The sequence below is a fragment of the Grammomys surdaster genome, unplaced genomic scaffold (assembly GCF_004785775.1).
Source record: "Grammomys surdaster isolate TR1022 unplaced genomic scaffold, NIH_TR_1.0 169, whole genome shotgun sequence".
NCBI lineage: Eukaryota > Metazoa > Chordata > Mammalia > Rodentia > Muridae > Grammomys > Grammomys surdaster.
Genome location: NW_021604617.1, coordinates 485,314 through 501,893, shown reverse-complemented (window position 1 = coordinate 501,893; position 16,580 = coordinate 485,314). Strand labels below are relative to the sequence as shown.

Genomic DNA, 16,580 nt, shown 5'->3' with positions numbered 1-16,580 from the left:
ACTTGTCATATGGCCCCAGACTGAGCAAGCATTTTTTCCCCATGACCTGTGAATTATAGAAAAAGCACAAAAGGAAAGATCCCTTCTTCAAATGAAACTTAACCTTTCTTTTCATGAACTGCTACTTAGCCCTTTAAGGCATCTAGAAGCTTATTAGCTAAAAAGTTTTCTTTCTGGTACTTTCTTCTCTAGGAATTTTACCTTGACATCAAACTTGCTACATTTACCACCCAATATTCTCACATTTCTGTTTGATTGTTTTGTCTTTTTTCTTCTACTGTTGATTACTTTAACATCTTAGAAGCTAATTTATAAGTCATAGCATATTGCTTACATCTTCTAAAACTTCTTTACCTCATAAATTATTCAAGTTATCATACAGCTCAGCAAAGTCATTAAAGGGCCATGTCAGGCCCAAGCCACCAGATCAATCAACAACTTTCTGAAATTTGTGAGTAAAGTCTTATAAGTTGCAATTAAAAGGATGTTAAATACTACCACATTAATGCCCAGTTTCCTCAACAATGGCTCATGTAAATGCAAACTTACTTGGTGATAGATCTCACCAATGTGCTTTATGTGACATACCATCAGAAACTTTCTTTAGTGTGCTTATATGTTTTTTTTTCTGTAAGGAGAAATATTAAATCATACTAATAATTTCTTAGTTTTTAATAGCATCCAGACTGATCATGCCCAATAGTCTGTTCTATAGCATAATTAACAAGATTATAAAAAGAAATTTTGAAAAGTTTGTTTAAAAGTTTTATTCAATTCATATCAGATGCAGAATGATCTCTTATTATTATTGTTTCTAGTTTCTCATATGTAGCTGTTCATAAAAGTGTTCACTGCCTGTGAATTATGGATGTCTCTTTTGTTTTTCTATTGGAAGTCAGAGCTAATACAGTCTGCTCTCATTTAGCTAACTATCTTCTAGTCATCACCTTATTTTTTTCTGAATTCCAAGGTTTTACATCTAAGGAAGGGACACTTGCAAGCTCTCTCCCAGTATTATACCATACCTATCTGGCCATGCTCTTTCTCAGAAGTCATCTGAACCCAGTTGCATATCACATCACACACAACAAAGGCTACAAAAGTGTTGACTGACTGCTCATGATCTTCTCCCATATGTGTTAATTTCAGGTATTGTGATTTTTCTGCCCCATCAGCTACATTGGTGGGCATTCCTACACTAGACTGAATGACCCCAATCAACAGTGTTAACTGCTAAGATATACCAAATAGAAGATGACCACACTATGATTCTAGCTATGGAAACTACACTCTGAGACAGCTTATGCTTTGGTGTTATTCTACCTTCTATCACACAGAGAATGATACCACAAATAAAGTGAGAAGGGATATCATGCCATACTTATGAGGAAAGGTAGCCATGTTGGGATTGCCTTTGCAGAAATTCATTCTCAGAAATACCAGCCACTGTTGTAAACCCCAAAAATCTATCACAGGAGCCACACGACTGTTCTTTTTCAAATCATTTCAGATTAAGTTAGTACAATTTGACATTTACTGGATCATATGAACAGGTTCTGTATCCACTGAAGATACAACACTATTGATTAAAAAGACAATTCTACTCATTTCTAACTAACTGAGCCAGTAAGTTTACTGGAGTTACTAGAGTATCTTTGAGAGGTCACTAATAATACCATGGGTTCTTTAAGGCAAATATATCAAAAATCCCACACAGTATGGGTTTCAATTGCTTGAAGACATAGAGCTTCTTAAACATTTTTTAGGCAGCTCAGCAAATCTAACTACAGCTTTCCTCTACAGCAATGGTCAATGCTCACATAACCAAAGGAAGAATGCATAGGAATTTTGTAAGTTTAATGAGTATCTTGTTCCTTTTGAGTTTGTTTACTTTCTGAGTTTAAATGGACTTTCTCCATCAGAGAATATTTAAGTTCAGAGGAGATAGTTGCAGATCAACAGTACCATTTACCTTCTAAAATCTTAGGACAATAAAAATCATGAGTTAGAATACATATAACAAATATCAAGAGAGTAGGAGGCCTTGAGAATTAAAAAGGGTTGAGTGAGAGGTAGGGAGAGAAAATTATGTAAGAAAAAAGTAGCAGGAAATATGAACAAAGACCATATACATATGTATTATAAAAAAGAAATAAGTTAAAATTCAAGTTTAGAGTATATATTCAACATTTTAAAATATTTTTAAATTTACTTTGGGGAATTTATTTTGAAACAAAATTGTTGAGAAATTATTTTGAGAATACATTACTAACATTTTTTTCTCCCAACTTCTCTTAGATCCTTTCCTCTCTTTACCCATGCAATTGTATGGTTTTTTTTCTCTTAAAACATAACAAAATAATCCAAGCAAGCAGCATCAAAAATAAAAGTAATAACATGGATGGGCTGTAAAATATTCAGAAAATGATCAAACTTGAAGGAGATTAGAAAACAAATATAAACCAGATGTGTTTTTTTCCATATCTGATATAAGTCTGACTTTTTCCAGTGAACAACAGCAAGAAAATAGCATCAAAAACACATATTTTGGTGAGTGGAGCAATGTCTTTGGTTGGGAATCATCTAGTCTGTCTTGATGTATTGCTTTCTACTTAAACACTACATCAGCTCACTATGGTTTTTATGAGAGAGCATTTCTTATACTCAGTCTATTTTGTCCTCTCTTCTGTGTAAAGCTGGCAATATGTGAATGGCAAGTTTTGTTGCCATGAAAATTAACTGCAATACTATGTATGCAAAAATTGAGAAATTTTAGGGTGGATGCTTGATATAGGGCATCATCAACTGTCATTCAAAGACTTTCACTAAGTGTCAAAATGCTTCCTTCATCCCATAGCATAGTGACTAACATTGTTAGCTTCTGGAACCTGTCAACAAAACTTATTTACATTCCTTCTTCCATAAGTTTTAATAATAACATATAATTTCAAACATGTGTTTGAAAGGAAGTACTGAGTGAATATAAATCCAAAGAGGATCTTGCAAAAGGGGCTACCAGGTTACTTCACCAAGTAGAACTTCTCATCTTGAATGAAAACTCAGCTACACCAAAAAAGGATGAAAATGCTTCATTGGATATAGGTAAGAAGTTGAAAGTTGACTTATTACAGTGCCGTAAAGGAAAGTGAGAGATGAAACAATCATGGACTATGAAGTATAATGCTGTTGTTTCACAGAATTATATTCTTAAGATATGAACATCTCATGTTTATAGCAATCTCTGTTTATAAGAAAGATTCATACTGACTTAATCACATTTCATCCCTATGTCAAAGTAGGTGAGCATATCACCTTCAAGTATGAAAGGATTATTTGAACTGGTAGAGCATTTGGTTAAGTTTTTCCCCTTAGGTTTGTTGATATATGCTATGTTCAGGAAGACAAAATATAGTGACTCTATCAGAAGGTTTACTATAAGGCAGATCAATAATGAGGTTCTTTTCAGAGGTAAACCAACAGTGGTTTACCTCCTACAACTTACTTTACCAACTAGTTTCTATCATTTTAGATACAATAGCATTAGTCTGTGAATTCAGTTATAGATAAATAAACTGATGATGTTACAGGATTCAAAAAGAATCCCAAAAGCCATTGATCATGACACCCATGACACTTGTAAGGATTTTTATATATTCTTACTTGTGTCGAGTGCATACAGTGCAGAACATTTTGGCAGAGGACTAGGAGAAGAAGAATATCTAATACTCTTTGCTATCTATTTTCTTGCAAATGTTAATGTTAATATACCCCACAAAAGCTCCTATTCTCCTGTCACATAAAACAACTTATTACTCTCAAGATCCAATCAAGCACTTCTCAATAGCCAGAAAATTGACAACAAAATTTTCAACACATATAAGGAGGTATTTTGTAGTCAAAGATTTAATGATAGTGGATAAATAACCATCTAAGTGATTTCAACTTTTTCATATTGAGAAAAGTATACAAAATCATATTCTCAAATAGGGAATTCTCAAGCAAGATTGTTATCATCATTGTCATCATCGTTGTTATTCATATGTGAAGTTAAACACATTTTTTCATTGCTTTCAGTGTATGAAACTAAGAGGTGCAAAAGGATGACTCTTCTAGAAGCTGGCAACAATACAATGAAGATTGACTGCACTAGTGCTTTAAAAGAAAACAAGAGTGGAGGTGACATGTTTATGATCAGCATTTTCTCCAGTCACAGTGAATAGGACAAGGGCATGTACTCATATCTTGCAAGGGATCAGAACTTTAAGATTAGATAACAAAGATCATCCCTAAATACTGGTCAGGCTTCATGAAAACAAAGTTTAGGAACTGTCATAAGGACAGCATATTTTCCAACATACTCTAAAGTAATAACAGATTTTTACTGTTGTATTTCTGAACAAGGACAGGGTTATCACATTTCAGTACTATCCTCTGATATACTAATATAGAATGGTGCCAGGCAAGCATTTCCTTGACCATCATTCCATTTGAGATTCGTTGTAAAAACACTTTTTTAAAAAGCATTTACTCAAGATCCTTCTATCTTGGAAAGCTTGTATTTATTGTCATATCTGTTTCATCTTTTCTGTGCATGTGAATGTGTGATGTGTGTGTGTGTGTGTGTGTGTGTGTGTGTGTGTACATAGGAATAGAAGATGCACTGAACAACAGACATGAATGCCTCAATTGAACTTTCAATTCAAAAACAGCAGATTGCATTTGATATAATCTTTAATAAATGCTTGAAAAAAAGGGGGATGTCAGGGAGAAAGAAATAAGTAAAGAAGAAAAATTAATAGAAACAACTTCAAGTAGAAAATCTGATCCAATCTCAAAAGAATGGCATTGACTCTTCAAATTTCTGATCACTCCTGTACCATCACTCAGAATTGTTCTGTATAAAACTAAAAAGAGATCTTAATAATGATGAGTTTATTTTAAAAATGGAGTAAATGATCACAGTGTTGTTGGCTGACATTAGTCTAAAACAAGAGGTTGTTCAAAGCTTGCCTAAAGCACTACTTTCTACTTTGACATGACTACTTTTATAGCTTATAGTTTGGAAAACATTCACCAACCATCCTAATTTCCCATCATTGTGATTCATATTCTAAAATGGGTGGAAAATATGTAGGCTCATTTGTATCAGTGATGCAGTGCTGTTCTGATTTGAGCTGCCAAACCTCCTTCACTAGATAGACTTCTTTTTTCATTTTTGCAAGGAAGCTCTACACTGCTATTGAAGTTACTATTTGAATAGACAAATGATTTTAGACAAATTTCCCTGTGTTGTGATTCACATATCCTTTAAATGGTGTATCAAATATAGGATCATCTTTCTCAATGATAAAATACTATTCTCATTTTAACATCTCAACATGACTCAATAGATAGACTGCATCTTTAATTTTCTCCTGGAAGCTCTTCACCAATATTGGACTTAGTCTTTGACTAGACAAATAGTTTTAGAAACTGTTTTATTTTGCCATAATCAGGATAGCACCAAAAAAATCTAGATTAATCTATACAGTGCTAATCAATTTTATTCTTGGAGTTATAAAGCAATTAACAATCAAAAATATTTTTAAAATAATCTTGTACTATTCCTTAATTTTACATCGGATTGAAAAGTAAGATCTGTATAATATAATAAAATCTACACACTGTAAAATCACAACAAAAAGGAATAATTGAAAGTTGCATATTTAACTTGTTTATATTAATTTCCAATTTCATGAAGATGAGAAGAAATAAGAGGAAAATAGGAGGACAAGTAAGTTGAGATAAAGTTGAAATTAAAAAGATGAGTGAAGGAGGGAAATATAAAGAGGAAAGGAATGTATATACAAACAGAAAAAGACTGCAAATGGAATGAAAATAAGGTAAATAATTACATAACCTTGAGGGACTTGATGTAACAGTGGGTATTTACCTTAGTCCACTTGTTCTTTAGAGCACAAGTAATCATGTTTTACAACACACACACACACACACACACACTGGTTTGTGTCAAGTTGACAAAATTTTCCAACAGATGGTGTGTGTGTGTGCATACATATACATATAATGTACATGTACATACACATAAATATACAAATATATACATACATGCACATATATACACACATGTGTGAATATGGTGCATGTGTGAAATTCCATGCTTATCAATATTTATAATTTGTTTTGTATACACAATTTAAGGGATGCATATGGTTAAATTTAGTAGACATATTATATTTACTTCATGATCACATGTAAGCCACTTAAGTACCACATGTAACAGATTGTTTAATCTCCAATAAAATTTCTTTTATTTTATCAGGTGAAACAGCAGTGGCTTTTATTGCATATAAGTCTCTTGGAAATCTTCTAAATGGGTCTTTTTTTAGTAACAAAGAGGGGTTTCAGGAAGTAAAATTGAACTCTCATATTGTTAGTGGAGCCATTCGCTCAGAAATCAAACCTGTCCTATCTGAACCTGTACTCCTGACTTTACAAAATACTCAGGTGAGTTTATTCTCAAAGAATCATTTAAAAACAATTTTAAGATTTGTTTTTATTTCATGTGCTTGGGTGTTTTGATTGCATGGAGATTTCTACATCATGGGCATTTAGTTGTCAGAGAAGACAGAGAATATCAGACCACCTATAACTGGATTTCCAGGTGGATATGGGAAAGAATGTGGGTGCTGAGTAAGGAACCTGGGTCCTCTGTAAAAGCAGTCAGTTATATTTAGTGGTGGGTCTAAATATATATATATATTCTGTATAGTGTATAAAAGGGTTTATTAAAATTAGCAGAAGGGTATGAAATCTTATGGTGATCATTAAAAAGTTAAGAGAAATTACAAAAATGTTGAGAAATTTCAAATTTATGTAACTTCACTACCTTTAAGATCCATATTTTCATATCAACATTCAATCAGTCATGGTTCAAAAAGGAGTCCGTATATCTGTAACTTCCCATCTGAAGAGATGCTGGTAATAAAACAATATTTTGAGTTACACCCCTAGGATCAAATGAGTACTCAAAAGCTTTGTGGTCACACAGATGGTACTATTTAAATTCAGTGGCAATTGAAATAAAATAAAAGATATTAATGTTGGCAAAGAAATCATGCAAAATTAGGTTCAGTGGGGCTGCAAGTGAGATTAATGCATGTAAGGGGACACCCTAATTAAAATACAATTTATACATATAATTTAACAATTTTTAAAATTACAAATGTGTGTATTGATGAGAATGTAGACAAAAGAGGTTTTACTATATATTGTAGTTGAGAATTATTTATTAGTCTAACATTTAAAGAAAACAATATAAAATAAATCAAAATGAGAAAGGAAACTACAAAGGAATCCATCAATCACCTACTGAATGCATGCTAAGCATGCAAAGATTTTGGAAAGGTACTGTCCTTCCACCTTCATAATACCATTAATCATAACATTTAAAGTTTAGAGGAAAAATACATCCATGTACATGGTATGTACATAAATAGTGAAAATTTTAATAAAATATTGTATAGCTTTAGGTGATCAAAAGGATAACCCCTGAAGATACTAATACAAGCAACATTTTGTAGACTAAGCATATTGAATTTAAGAATATATCTGTATATACATTGTGATGTAACAATAAATAATGAAAACAATAGACCATGAATTTGAAAGAAAGCAAGAATGGATAAATGACAGGTTAAGAGGAAGGAAAAGAGATATTAGTCAGGCTTCTTTAAAAGGACAGATATTACAAAATGATAGAAAAGCCAAGAATTCAATAGCTGTGTAATTAGTTGTTCAGTACATGATGCTGTATATCTCATCAATCTCAGTCTGGTACTGGCGTTCCCAGAATGTCCTAGAGAGTTGCACATCTTTAGTCTACACTAAAATTCTGAATAAGTATGTTCTAACACCAGTGAAGATATGTCTCAGCATCAAAACAGATGAACCTGCCAGCAAGAGTAAAAACAAATAGTCAAAACAGTAGCTTCCTTCTTTCATGTCTGTTTTGTGTTGGCTGCCATGAGAAGACATAGCTTGATCTCCAGGCCTAAAATAATGCAACCAAAAAAAAAAAATCCTCACATGTATGCCCAAGTGCTTTGGTTTTCCTTAATTGTGCATGTAGTCAACACAAGGCAAATGATGTAATTATAATATAATTTCAAAACTAAAAGTAGTAATAAAACCAGGAAAAAAACTTTTGTTTTAGTGGCTCAATCTTAAGGTTAAGTCCAATAAACCCTTGATGAGCTCACTAACACTGGAAAGCAAAAGAGTAGAATTCAGTTTCTGTACAATAGAAAATGTGGAAAAATGCAGAATCACTAGAAACAAACTTTACCTTTTTGAGACTTAATGTAACCTAGCAAGTCTTGAGATTATTACATTTTATTAGTGCAAATCAATTATACATGATAATGAGTTAAATGATGACATTTTCATACAGTTACATAATGTGTTTTGCTCATATTCACGCCACTATATTAATGAATTTTGGTTATTCTGTTGTGTGAAACTTTTCCTGGGGAGATAACAAACATCAATTTACCTCAGAAATAGAACCCATGGCAAAGCAAAACAATCGTGCCACCAAATTCCAGATAATGATGCAGTGAACTTGTTAGGGTAACAGTGAGAGGCTTTTCAGAGATGCAGATATATCTAAAAGATTCTTGTATGAAAGAACAACCCAATATGCATGAAGTCTTATGCCCTAAAACCCTGGCAATCTCTTTGTGTTTTGCAGGTACTTGTAAAAGTCAATTACTTTCCTTTTCTCAGCCATTCTCACAGCTTTTACAACATTCAGGAGGCATGCTTTTTTGTGAATTAGAAATTTCTTGAGACTTCTGAATTTATTCCTGAATATCAAAATTTGAACATTTCAAGCCACTCTACCTCTCTTTTCAATTCAAGCATAATTATTTCACTTTCCTTTTCTTTCCTCTTTCCAATGCCTCCTTATGTAGCCTAACTTTCTTCTACATCAAATTCCATGGTCTTTTTTTTTCATTAAATGTTATTGTTGTATACCTACATTTAAAAGATACTAGATCTCCAAGATCATCACTAAATTCAAAGTGGAAAGTGATGGTTATACTTAGTAGCTTGAATCTAGTAATCCATATAGAAAAGAGGAACTGGTCTTTTTTAAGATGATTCTGGAGAAGACGAAGGGTCAAAGACATTTAACTTCTTTCTTCTAGCACTGGTTTATCACCACCCCCCATCTTTGGCTTCTTCTGTGAAATAAAACATTAGGTCAGTTCTGAGTCAGTGCCCAGTGCAATGAAATATACATAGAAATCAAGAATAAATAATGAAACAGAAATGTACGTGAGATGTAAGATATGAAATGTCCCCTTATATGCTTTCTCAATTAAGTGTGTGTCAGAATAACCTAGGTAGAAAAGAAAAGTTACAATGTGGGGGTGCAGGAAAGAAAAATATATCAGGAAGGGCAAGAGGTGAGTGATATGAGATGGAAATGCAGTTTTTAAATTATATGCAACCTAATGTCATATATCTTTATTAGAGATAAATAAAAGTTACCATATTGACTCAAAAGAACATGTTCTTTTATATTATTTTCTTTACAGCCCATTGACTCAAGAGCAGAACATCTCTGTGTCCATTGGGAAGGATCAGAGGAAGGGGGTAGCTGGTCTACTAAGGGATGCTCTCATGTGCACACGAATAACTCTTACACCATTTGCAAATGTTTCCACCTGTCCAGCTTTGCTGTGCTCATGGCTCTATCCAATGAGGTATTAAGTCTCACAAGCATCAAGCACTTTCATATATATATATATATATATATATATATATATATATATATATATATATAACTTTTGTGGTATATATGTAAAATACCCCAAAGTAAGGAATTATATGCCTATAGATTTGATTAGAGATTATTATTATAAAATTCATATGATAATAAGTGCAGGTTGGTTTCCCCTCTATTATTTCACTGATATTCTGTAGAATTATTGATCACTGAGGTTGATTTAACTGATCTGACTGTTTTGAAATGTGTCCACTAAAGCTACATGTTTGGCCTAAGATGCCAACACTCCATAAAGGACAATGGAAAAGGTTTTGTCAGTTTTTATTAGTTATTTTACTGTTTCTCTCATGAAATACTGTGACTGAAAGCAATATAAGAAAAAAGGTTCAGTTGGTCATCTGGTTCCAAAGGTACACTGTCTATCATGACACAGAAAAAGTGATACCACAAGCAGAAGCTAGAAGCTAAGAGACCAAATTTTGTCTACACACAGGAAATAGAGAATAAAAAGCAGGGACACAGTTATAAACTCTCAAAGAAGTCCCAGAGTGGAATATACCCTCTAACAAAATTGTACCCACAAGAGGTTCTATAACTTCCCAGGAGTACACCAACTGGAGGTCAATGTTGAAATACAGAGCTGATGAGGACATTCACATCTGAACCCAAAGAAAGGTATACAGGTTTAGTTGACTGATAGAATTGCCAAACTCTCAAAAATACCAGTGGTTGATTGTACAGATGAAATGGGAACAGTATGAATGGCAATATATAGAGTTTGGATATATAGGTCTTATACTACCCCTAGAAGATTCTTAGAATGAGTTCAGAAAATACACTTCATATTATTATACTTGAAGGGTAGTTAAGCCTGGATATAATACATAACCTTTCTTCAGTAACTTATTTTATGAAGAATTTACAGTAACATATTAATACAATTTTAAATCAAGCCATTGGGTACATAGTGCTTAAAACCCTTAGAGGAATATTCTTGGAATGACTGCAGAACACACACTCCATAGTCATTTTAACTGAAGAGCATTTAAGACTGGGTATAACACATGACCTTTATCCAGTAATTTTATTTCAGGAAGATTTTATAGTAACAGAAAAACAAAATTTTAAATGAAGTAATTTTAAAAATATATTGGTTGATACCTCAGGTAGGTGGGTTAAGGAAAGCTGCAAAAACTTTCATTGTTCCATAAGTATGCCCAGAGTAAACATGATCAATCAAGGAATTATTTCAAATGTTGGGAAATGGAGGTAGCAGACCTTAAAGTTGCAGGGGACAATGGAATCTGGAATTGGAAGCACTATTTAACTTGCAAGATAGTTATATCCAAACTGCCTTGATTAAATCAAACTGGAATACCTGGCCATTCATCAAAGACTTAGCATCATTCTATAAAATCTTTAGATGGCAACAAAGCTTCAGGTAACTAAAGTTGAAAGAAACTCACCTATTGTCTTCTAGTCAGTGTGAAATAACAAAATTATCAGAAATAAAAAAATACTTTATTCTAGGGTAAAATATAAGTGAAAATGGCCCAAGAAGATAAATAGTTAAGAGAATAAAGAAAATAGTGTATAAAATTAATTCAAATATGGTAGTGGAACATCAGATAAATGGATCACAGGGAAGCAGGAAAAATCTGTCATAGCCTCAGATGCTGCTGATATTTTCTGGTTTTGGAATAATAAATGTTTGAAGTCTTCTTGTGTGAGTCAAAAGAATTTATATAATGTTTCAAATAATGCTAAGTAATTCACAGATAGACAATAAATGGTATTTATAGGGCTAAAATTATAATATATTATTGCCATTTTCCAATGTTCCAACTTTCTATAGTCATAAGTGTCAGTCATGTGTATAGCCTTGTCTAATGTAGCTTTTAGTTTGTAATTTAGATTTGCATACCCCTGTTGCACACTAACCAATGTGTATGAAATAGTTGACTATTCAGTGACCATCATGATATATATTTCTGCATTCATGTTTCATTTAGTTAGTATTTATTCAGTGACTCTCACGTGCTAAACACTAATCTCAAACTTTATGACACAATTAAGAACAAGAAGTCCAATCTCTTTGGTTTCCTATAGCTGATATTCCTGTAACTGCCATATATGCACATAGACTCTGAAGTATCCCTTTGTGGTTTGTAGGAGGATGCTGTGCTTTCTGTACTCTCCGTGATCACCTATGTGGGACTGAGTCTTTCTCTCTTGTGCCTATTTCTGGCGGCCATCACTTTTCTCCTGTGCCGGCCCATTCAGAATACAAGCACCACACTCCACCTGCAGCTCTCCATCTGCCTTTTCCTGGCTGACCTCCTCTTCCTCACAGGCATCAACAGAACTAAGCCTAAGGTTAGTGACTTAAAAATTTCTTCATTGCCCTTATCATTCATAGTCATCATGTCTGTCAAGTATGAAGTGAGAGAGAGTATTATCATCAGTAAATATGTAGAAAGAAAATGCAGGATGAAAATTTCAGCTTTCTTTCTATATAGGATTGAAGGAATTTCTATGCTTAGTTGGTCATTCTGTAATCAAGAGTATTACTAGCAGAAATGTCCCTCTATAGTGTCATTTGTGTTGGTGGTGTCTGAGTTTAGTTCATGGACCTAAATGTACACGTATTAACAGTAATGTGTATGAACACAGCAGTCAAAGCAAAGTATCATGCTGCTTCTCTCTTATGTCCTACTTAGTGCCTTGGGACATAGTCTCTTACTGAATCAGATGCTTTCCACTTTCCCTACGATGGCTGGCCAGACAGCTTTGGTGATATACCTGCTTCCCTTGCCCCATACTGATGAGCTTGTGTAGTCACATGAAAATATGCACAACTTTCATTTATTTTTATGGGCATTTAAACACATGCTCATGTTTTCAAAGCAAGTGTTCCTACTCACAGGGTCATTCCCTTATCCACAGGTAAAATTTTATGTCATCTCAGGATAGACGTAAACAAGTAGGTTTAAAGTGTGTCAATTATTTTCTTACATGCTAACAGTGCATTTGTTACTATCAATATTCAGCTTCAAAAGTTCTCCTTTAAGCCCAAAGGAAAAAGTTTAAAATGCAACATTCTCTAGAAGGTGAAACTTACATGGATAAAACCAAGAATGCATAGAGTTTCCTCACATATTCTCTTTGTTAGAGTACTAACACTTCACCACAGCAAACTGAAAGGCATTCTGAGTAATATGGCCCTATGTTTGGGAGTTCTTACAGTACCCAAAAGATTCCAGAATCAGCAGTAGGATAGAGGCTTGAAGTGACTGACTGTAGATTTGTCATACTGATCTGGAAGTAACTCAGAAACTCTTCATTCTAATTGCTGTTTGAACTTGTTGAAGTGAATTCTCACTTTAATAATGTGGAAAAATAAGTAATTATTGAGTCCTATTCATGGACAAATTTTTCTATATTGATTATACACAGAGTGCTTTCTTAGAACAAATAATCATGTTATTATAATGGTATTATGGGTTTAGTGTTTGAGTGTGTACCACAAAACCTAGTTGATGATGATGTAATGAAAATTATGAAACTGATGAGTGATTCCTTGTAACATAATAGAACACTGGCAATAATTAAGTAAATACCTCACTTAATTACCTGCAGAAAATTGCATTTTAATATTTCTACCACCAGCACAAAGAACTGGTAAATGTGTAATAATATGTCAATGACCCTGACTTGGTCATCTCATTTTGTGTAGACATATTGAAATGCCATAACATGCCACAGGACTGTGCTCAATTAATATGTAATTATTAAAATAATACTACAAGGACTTCTTACTCTAGTTGGTTACATAGAAAACTACAGAAAGATTATGAGTCAGAGGCTAGTTATGGCAACATAATTATACTCTTGTTTAAAATAAACAAATAAATAAAAGTACAGAAAAGTCATGGGACCTTCTATAAAGGACTGCTCTGCTGGGCTTATCGCTAAGAAATAAATTGTTCTTTACTGCAATTGTGAGTAGATCTATATAGGAAGACAAGTATTTGTTTCTTCCTATCTTTTCTACTATGTTACAGGGTGATATAAAAATATAAAAAGAAGTTTTACTAGAAGTGTCACTTTGAGCTTTGAATATCTATCCATTAAGATATATCTGTTATTTTGTAAGGAATTCTGTGTCACAGATTGAAAAGCGGGTATATAAAGCAAATTAGGATATACTCTAAAGTTTGTCTTCGTGTGTGGCATGAATACTTGAATTCTATCCTTAGTTGTTTGTAAATGCATAACAAATAGTTATAATCAGTGACCACCGTGATATATGATAGCCCTATAGAGCTAATGAAATGCTGAGTGCTCACAGCTTAATAGCTTCATGCTTCCTCTCTAATATGCATGCGTCTTATTATGAACTCTAGTAAGAACTTAGCACAATAAAATGGAAATGATATGTTTGGGATAGGAATATGGCTTAATGATGAAGATCTTCTGTTGTTTTTGCACAAACAACTAAGTTCAGATCACAGCATCTTTATAAAATGTCACATGGAAGATGAAGTCAACAAGCTTTGTGCAGTTTGCTGACCAACAAACATAACTGAAGTAATAAGAGCCAGGTTCAGTGGGAGATTTTATCTCAGAGGAACAAGATGGAGAGTCTCAGCAGCACATCTTCAACTGGCTTCACACACATATATGCATAGATGTTTATACATGTGTACATACACAAATCAGAATAACTCTGTGTGCAAATGTACATGCACAACACATATCATGTTCAAGTATGTGACACACACTTGTACATCAAACACCACACACCATATGTGCATAACATACACATGTCTTACTAACCACACATATACAAATACACAACTGTATGTACATACATTCACGCACCATATTCATACAAACAACACATAACACACATGTACATGTGTCTCTCACATGTATATAGGAAACATGTACAGTCCAAAAATATAAATTCCCATAGCATAATACAGACAAGTCAAATGCACAGATAGTGCAAAAAGATACATGTGCCACCGAAACAACCAAAAATCTGTTTTCTGTCTTTCTAGATTGTCCAGACTAATAATTTTACTGTGGTTACTTAAAACAATGTGGGCAAAAGTGACAGAAAGGCAGCTGCATAGCCAAGAAGTTCACTCGAGCACTGGTAATGATTCAAGTGAGAAATAAGCCTACAAGTCCTTTGCAACTTGTAAGCAACTGTACAGGCCAGGGAGTCTTCTCCAAATAACTGACATGGAATGACTGACTCACCTTCACAGCTAATCAGATTATCTTTTTGAGGCAGTTTTTAATTAATTACCTTATCTATTTTTATCCCAAACATTTCCACCCCTCCCAGCCTCCCCAAAGTTCTTCACCCCCTCTACCCTCCCCCACACCTCTGAGGGGTAGCTACCATTATCACTCTTCCCTGACGCATCAAGTATCTACAGGATTAGGCACATTCTGTCCTACTGAGGACAGATAAGACAGTCTTCTGTTACATATGTGTCAGGGGCCTCACAGAATCCCATGTATGATCTTTGGTTCATGGTTAGTCTCTGGGAGCTCCCAGTTGTCAGGGACAGTTGACAATTTTTGTTTTCCTATGAAGTTACTATCTCCTTCAGCTCTCTCAAACTTTCACCAAACTCTTTCATAGTGGTCACTGACCTCAGTCCAATGGTTGGTTGTAAGTAGCTGCAACTGTTTCAGTCAGGTAGGGGCTCTTAGAGTATAACCATGTATAATGGTTTGTATATGCTTGGCCCAGAGAGTTGCACTGTTGGGAAGTGTGGCCATGTTGGAATAGATGTGGCCTTGTGGGTGTGGGCTATAATGTCCTTACCCTAGGTGCCTGAGGGTCAGTCTTCTGCTAGCAGCCTTCAGATGAAGATGGCTCAACTCCTCATGCTTGGATACTGCCACTCTCCCACATTTATAATGGACTGAATCTCTGAAACTGTAACCCAGCCCAAATTAAATATTGTCCTTACAAGAGATGCCTTGGTCACGGTGTCTGATCACAGCAGTAAAACCCTAACTAAGATAAAAGTTGATACTAGGAGTAGGGTATTGCTATGAAAGGTCTGACCATGCTTTTGTTTTCCAGAATGTGGATTTTGGGACGTTGGATTTGAAAAGCAGTAAAATGCTTTCAAATGAGGGTTAATGGTTATCCTAGTAGGAATATAGAAGACTGTTACCGAAAGTGATTTGAGTGGTGTAGATCTGGCCAAAGAGGTTTCAGAGGAGAAGAATATCAGTATGTGGCATAGATCTTTTTGTGGTATTTTGGTGAAGAATGTGGCTACTTCTTGCTCTTTTCTAAAGAGACTACCTGAGTCTAAGGTAAAGAGATTTATATTAATTACACTGACAAAGGAAATGTTGAAAAAGCTCAGAAGAGACTTTGTTCTATGTTTAAGTCTCATGAATTATGTTTTGAACAAATGCAGCAAGCTTAGAAAAAAACTATGAATCATATGGTTCAAGTATTAAAGAGGCACCAGGAAGTAAAATGGAGCTGAATCCTGTGTTCACCGATAATGAATTGATTTAAGAGAGTTGTGAACTTGGGGCAAGATACCACCTAGTTAAAGTTCAGGCATGGTACTATACACCTTTATTTTCAGGAGACAAAGCCAAGCAGATGTCTGACCTCTGAGTTCCAGTCCAGGCTGAGAGAGAGCAAGTTCTAGGTAAAGAGAGAGAGAGAGAGAGAGAGAGAGAGAGAGAGAGAGAGAGAGAGAGAGAGAGAGGAATAAAGAAAGAAAGAAAGAAA

At 34.2% G+C, this 16,580-nt stretch overlaps 1 protein-coding gene across 1 annotated transcript in view; it reads left to right on the top strand.

Annotated features, from left to right (window-relative positions):
- The window catches only part of Adgre3 (adhesion G protein-coupled receptor E3), a 115,373-nt gene that overhangs the window by 55,325 nt on the left and 43,468 nt on the right, over positions 1–16,580 (top strand). The window contains exons 6-11 of the mRNA XM_028766601.1: positions 2,510–2,550; positions 2,967–3,102; positions 4,075–4,176; positions 6,323–6,507; positions 9,606–9,773; positions 11,969–12,172. Of these exons, the coding sequence (XP_028622434.1) occupies positions 2,510–2,550; positions 2,967–3,102; positions 4,075–4,176; positions 6,323–6,507; positions 9,606–9,773; positions 11,969–12,172 (836 nt within the window). The remainder of the gene's footprint in view (positions 1–2,509; positions 2,551–2,966; positions 3,103–4,074; positions 4,177–6,322; positions 6,508–9,605; positions 9,774–11,968; positions 12,173–16,580) is intronic.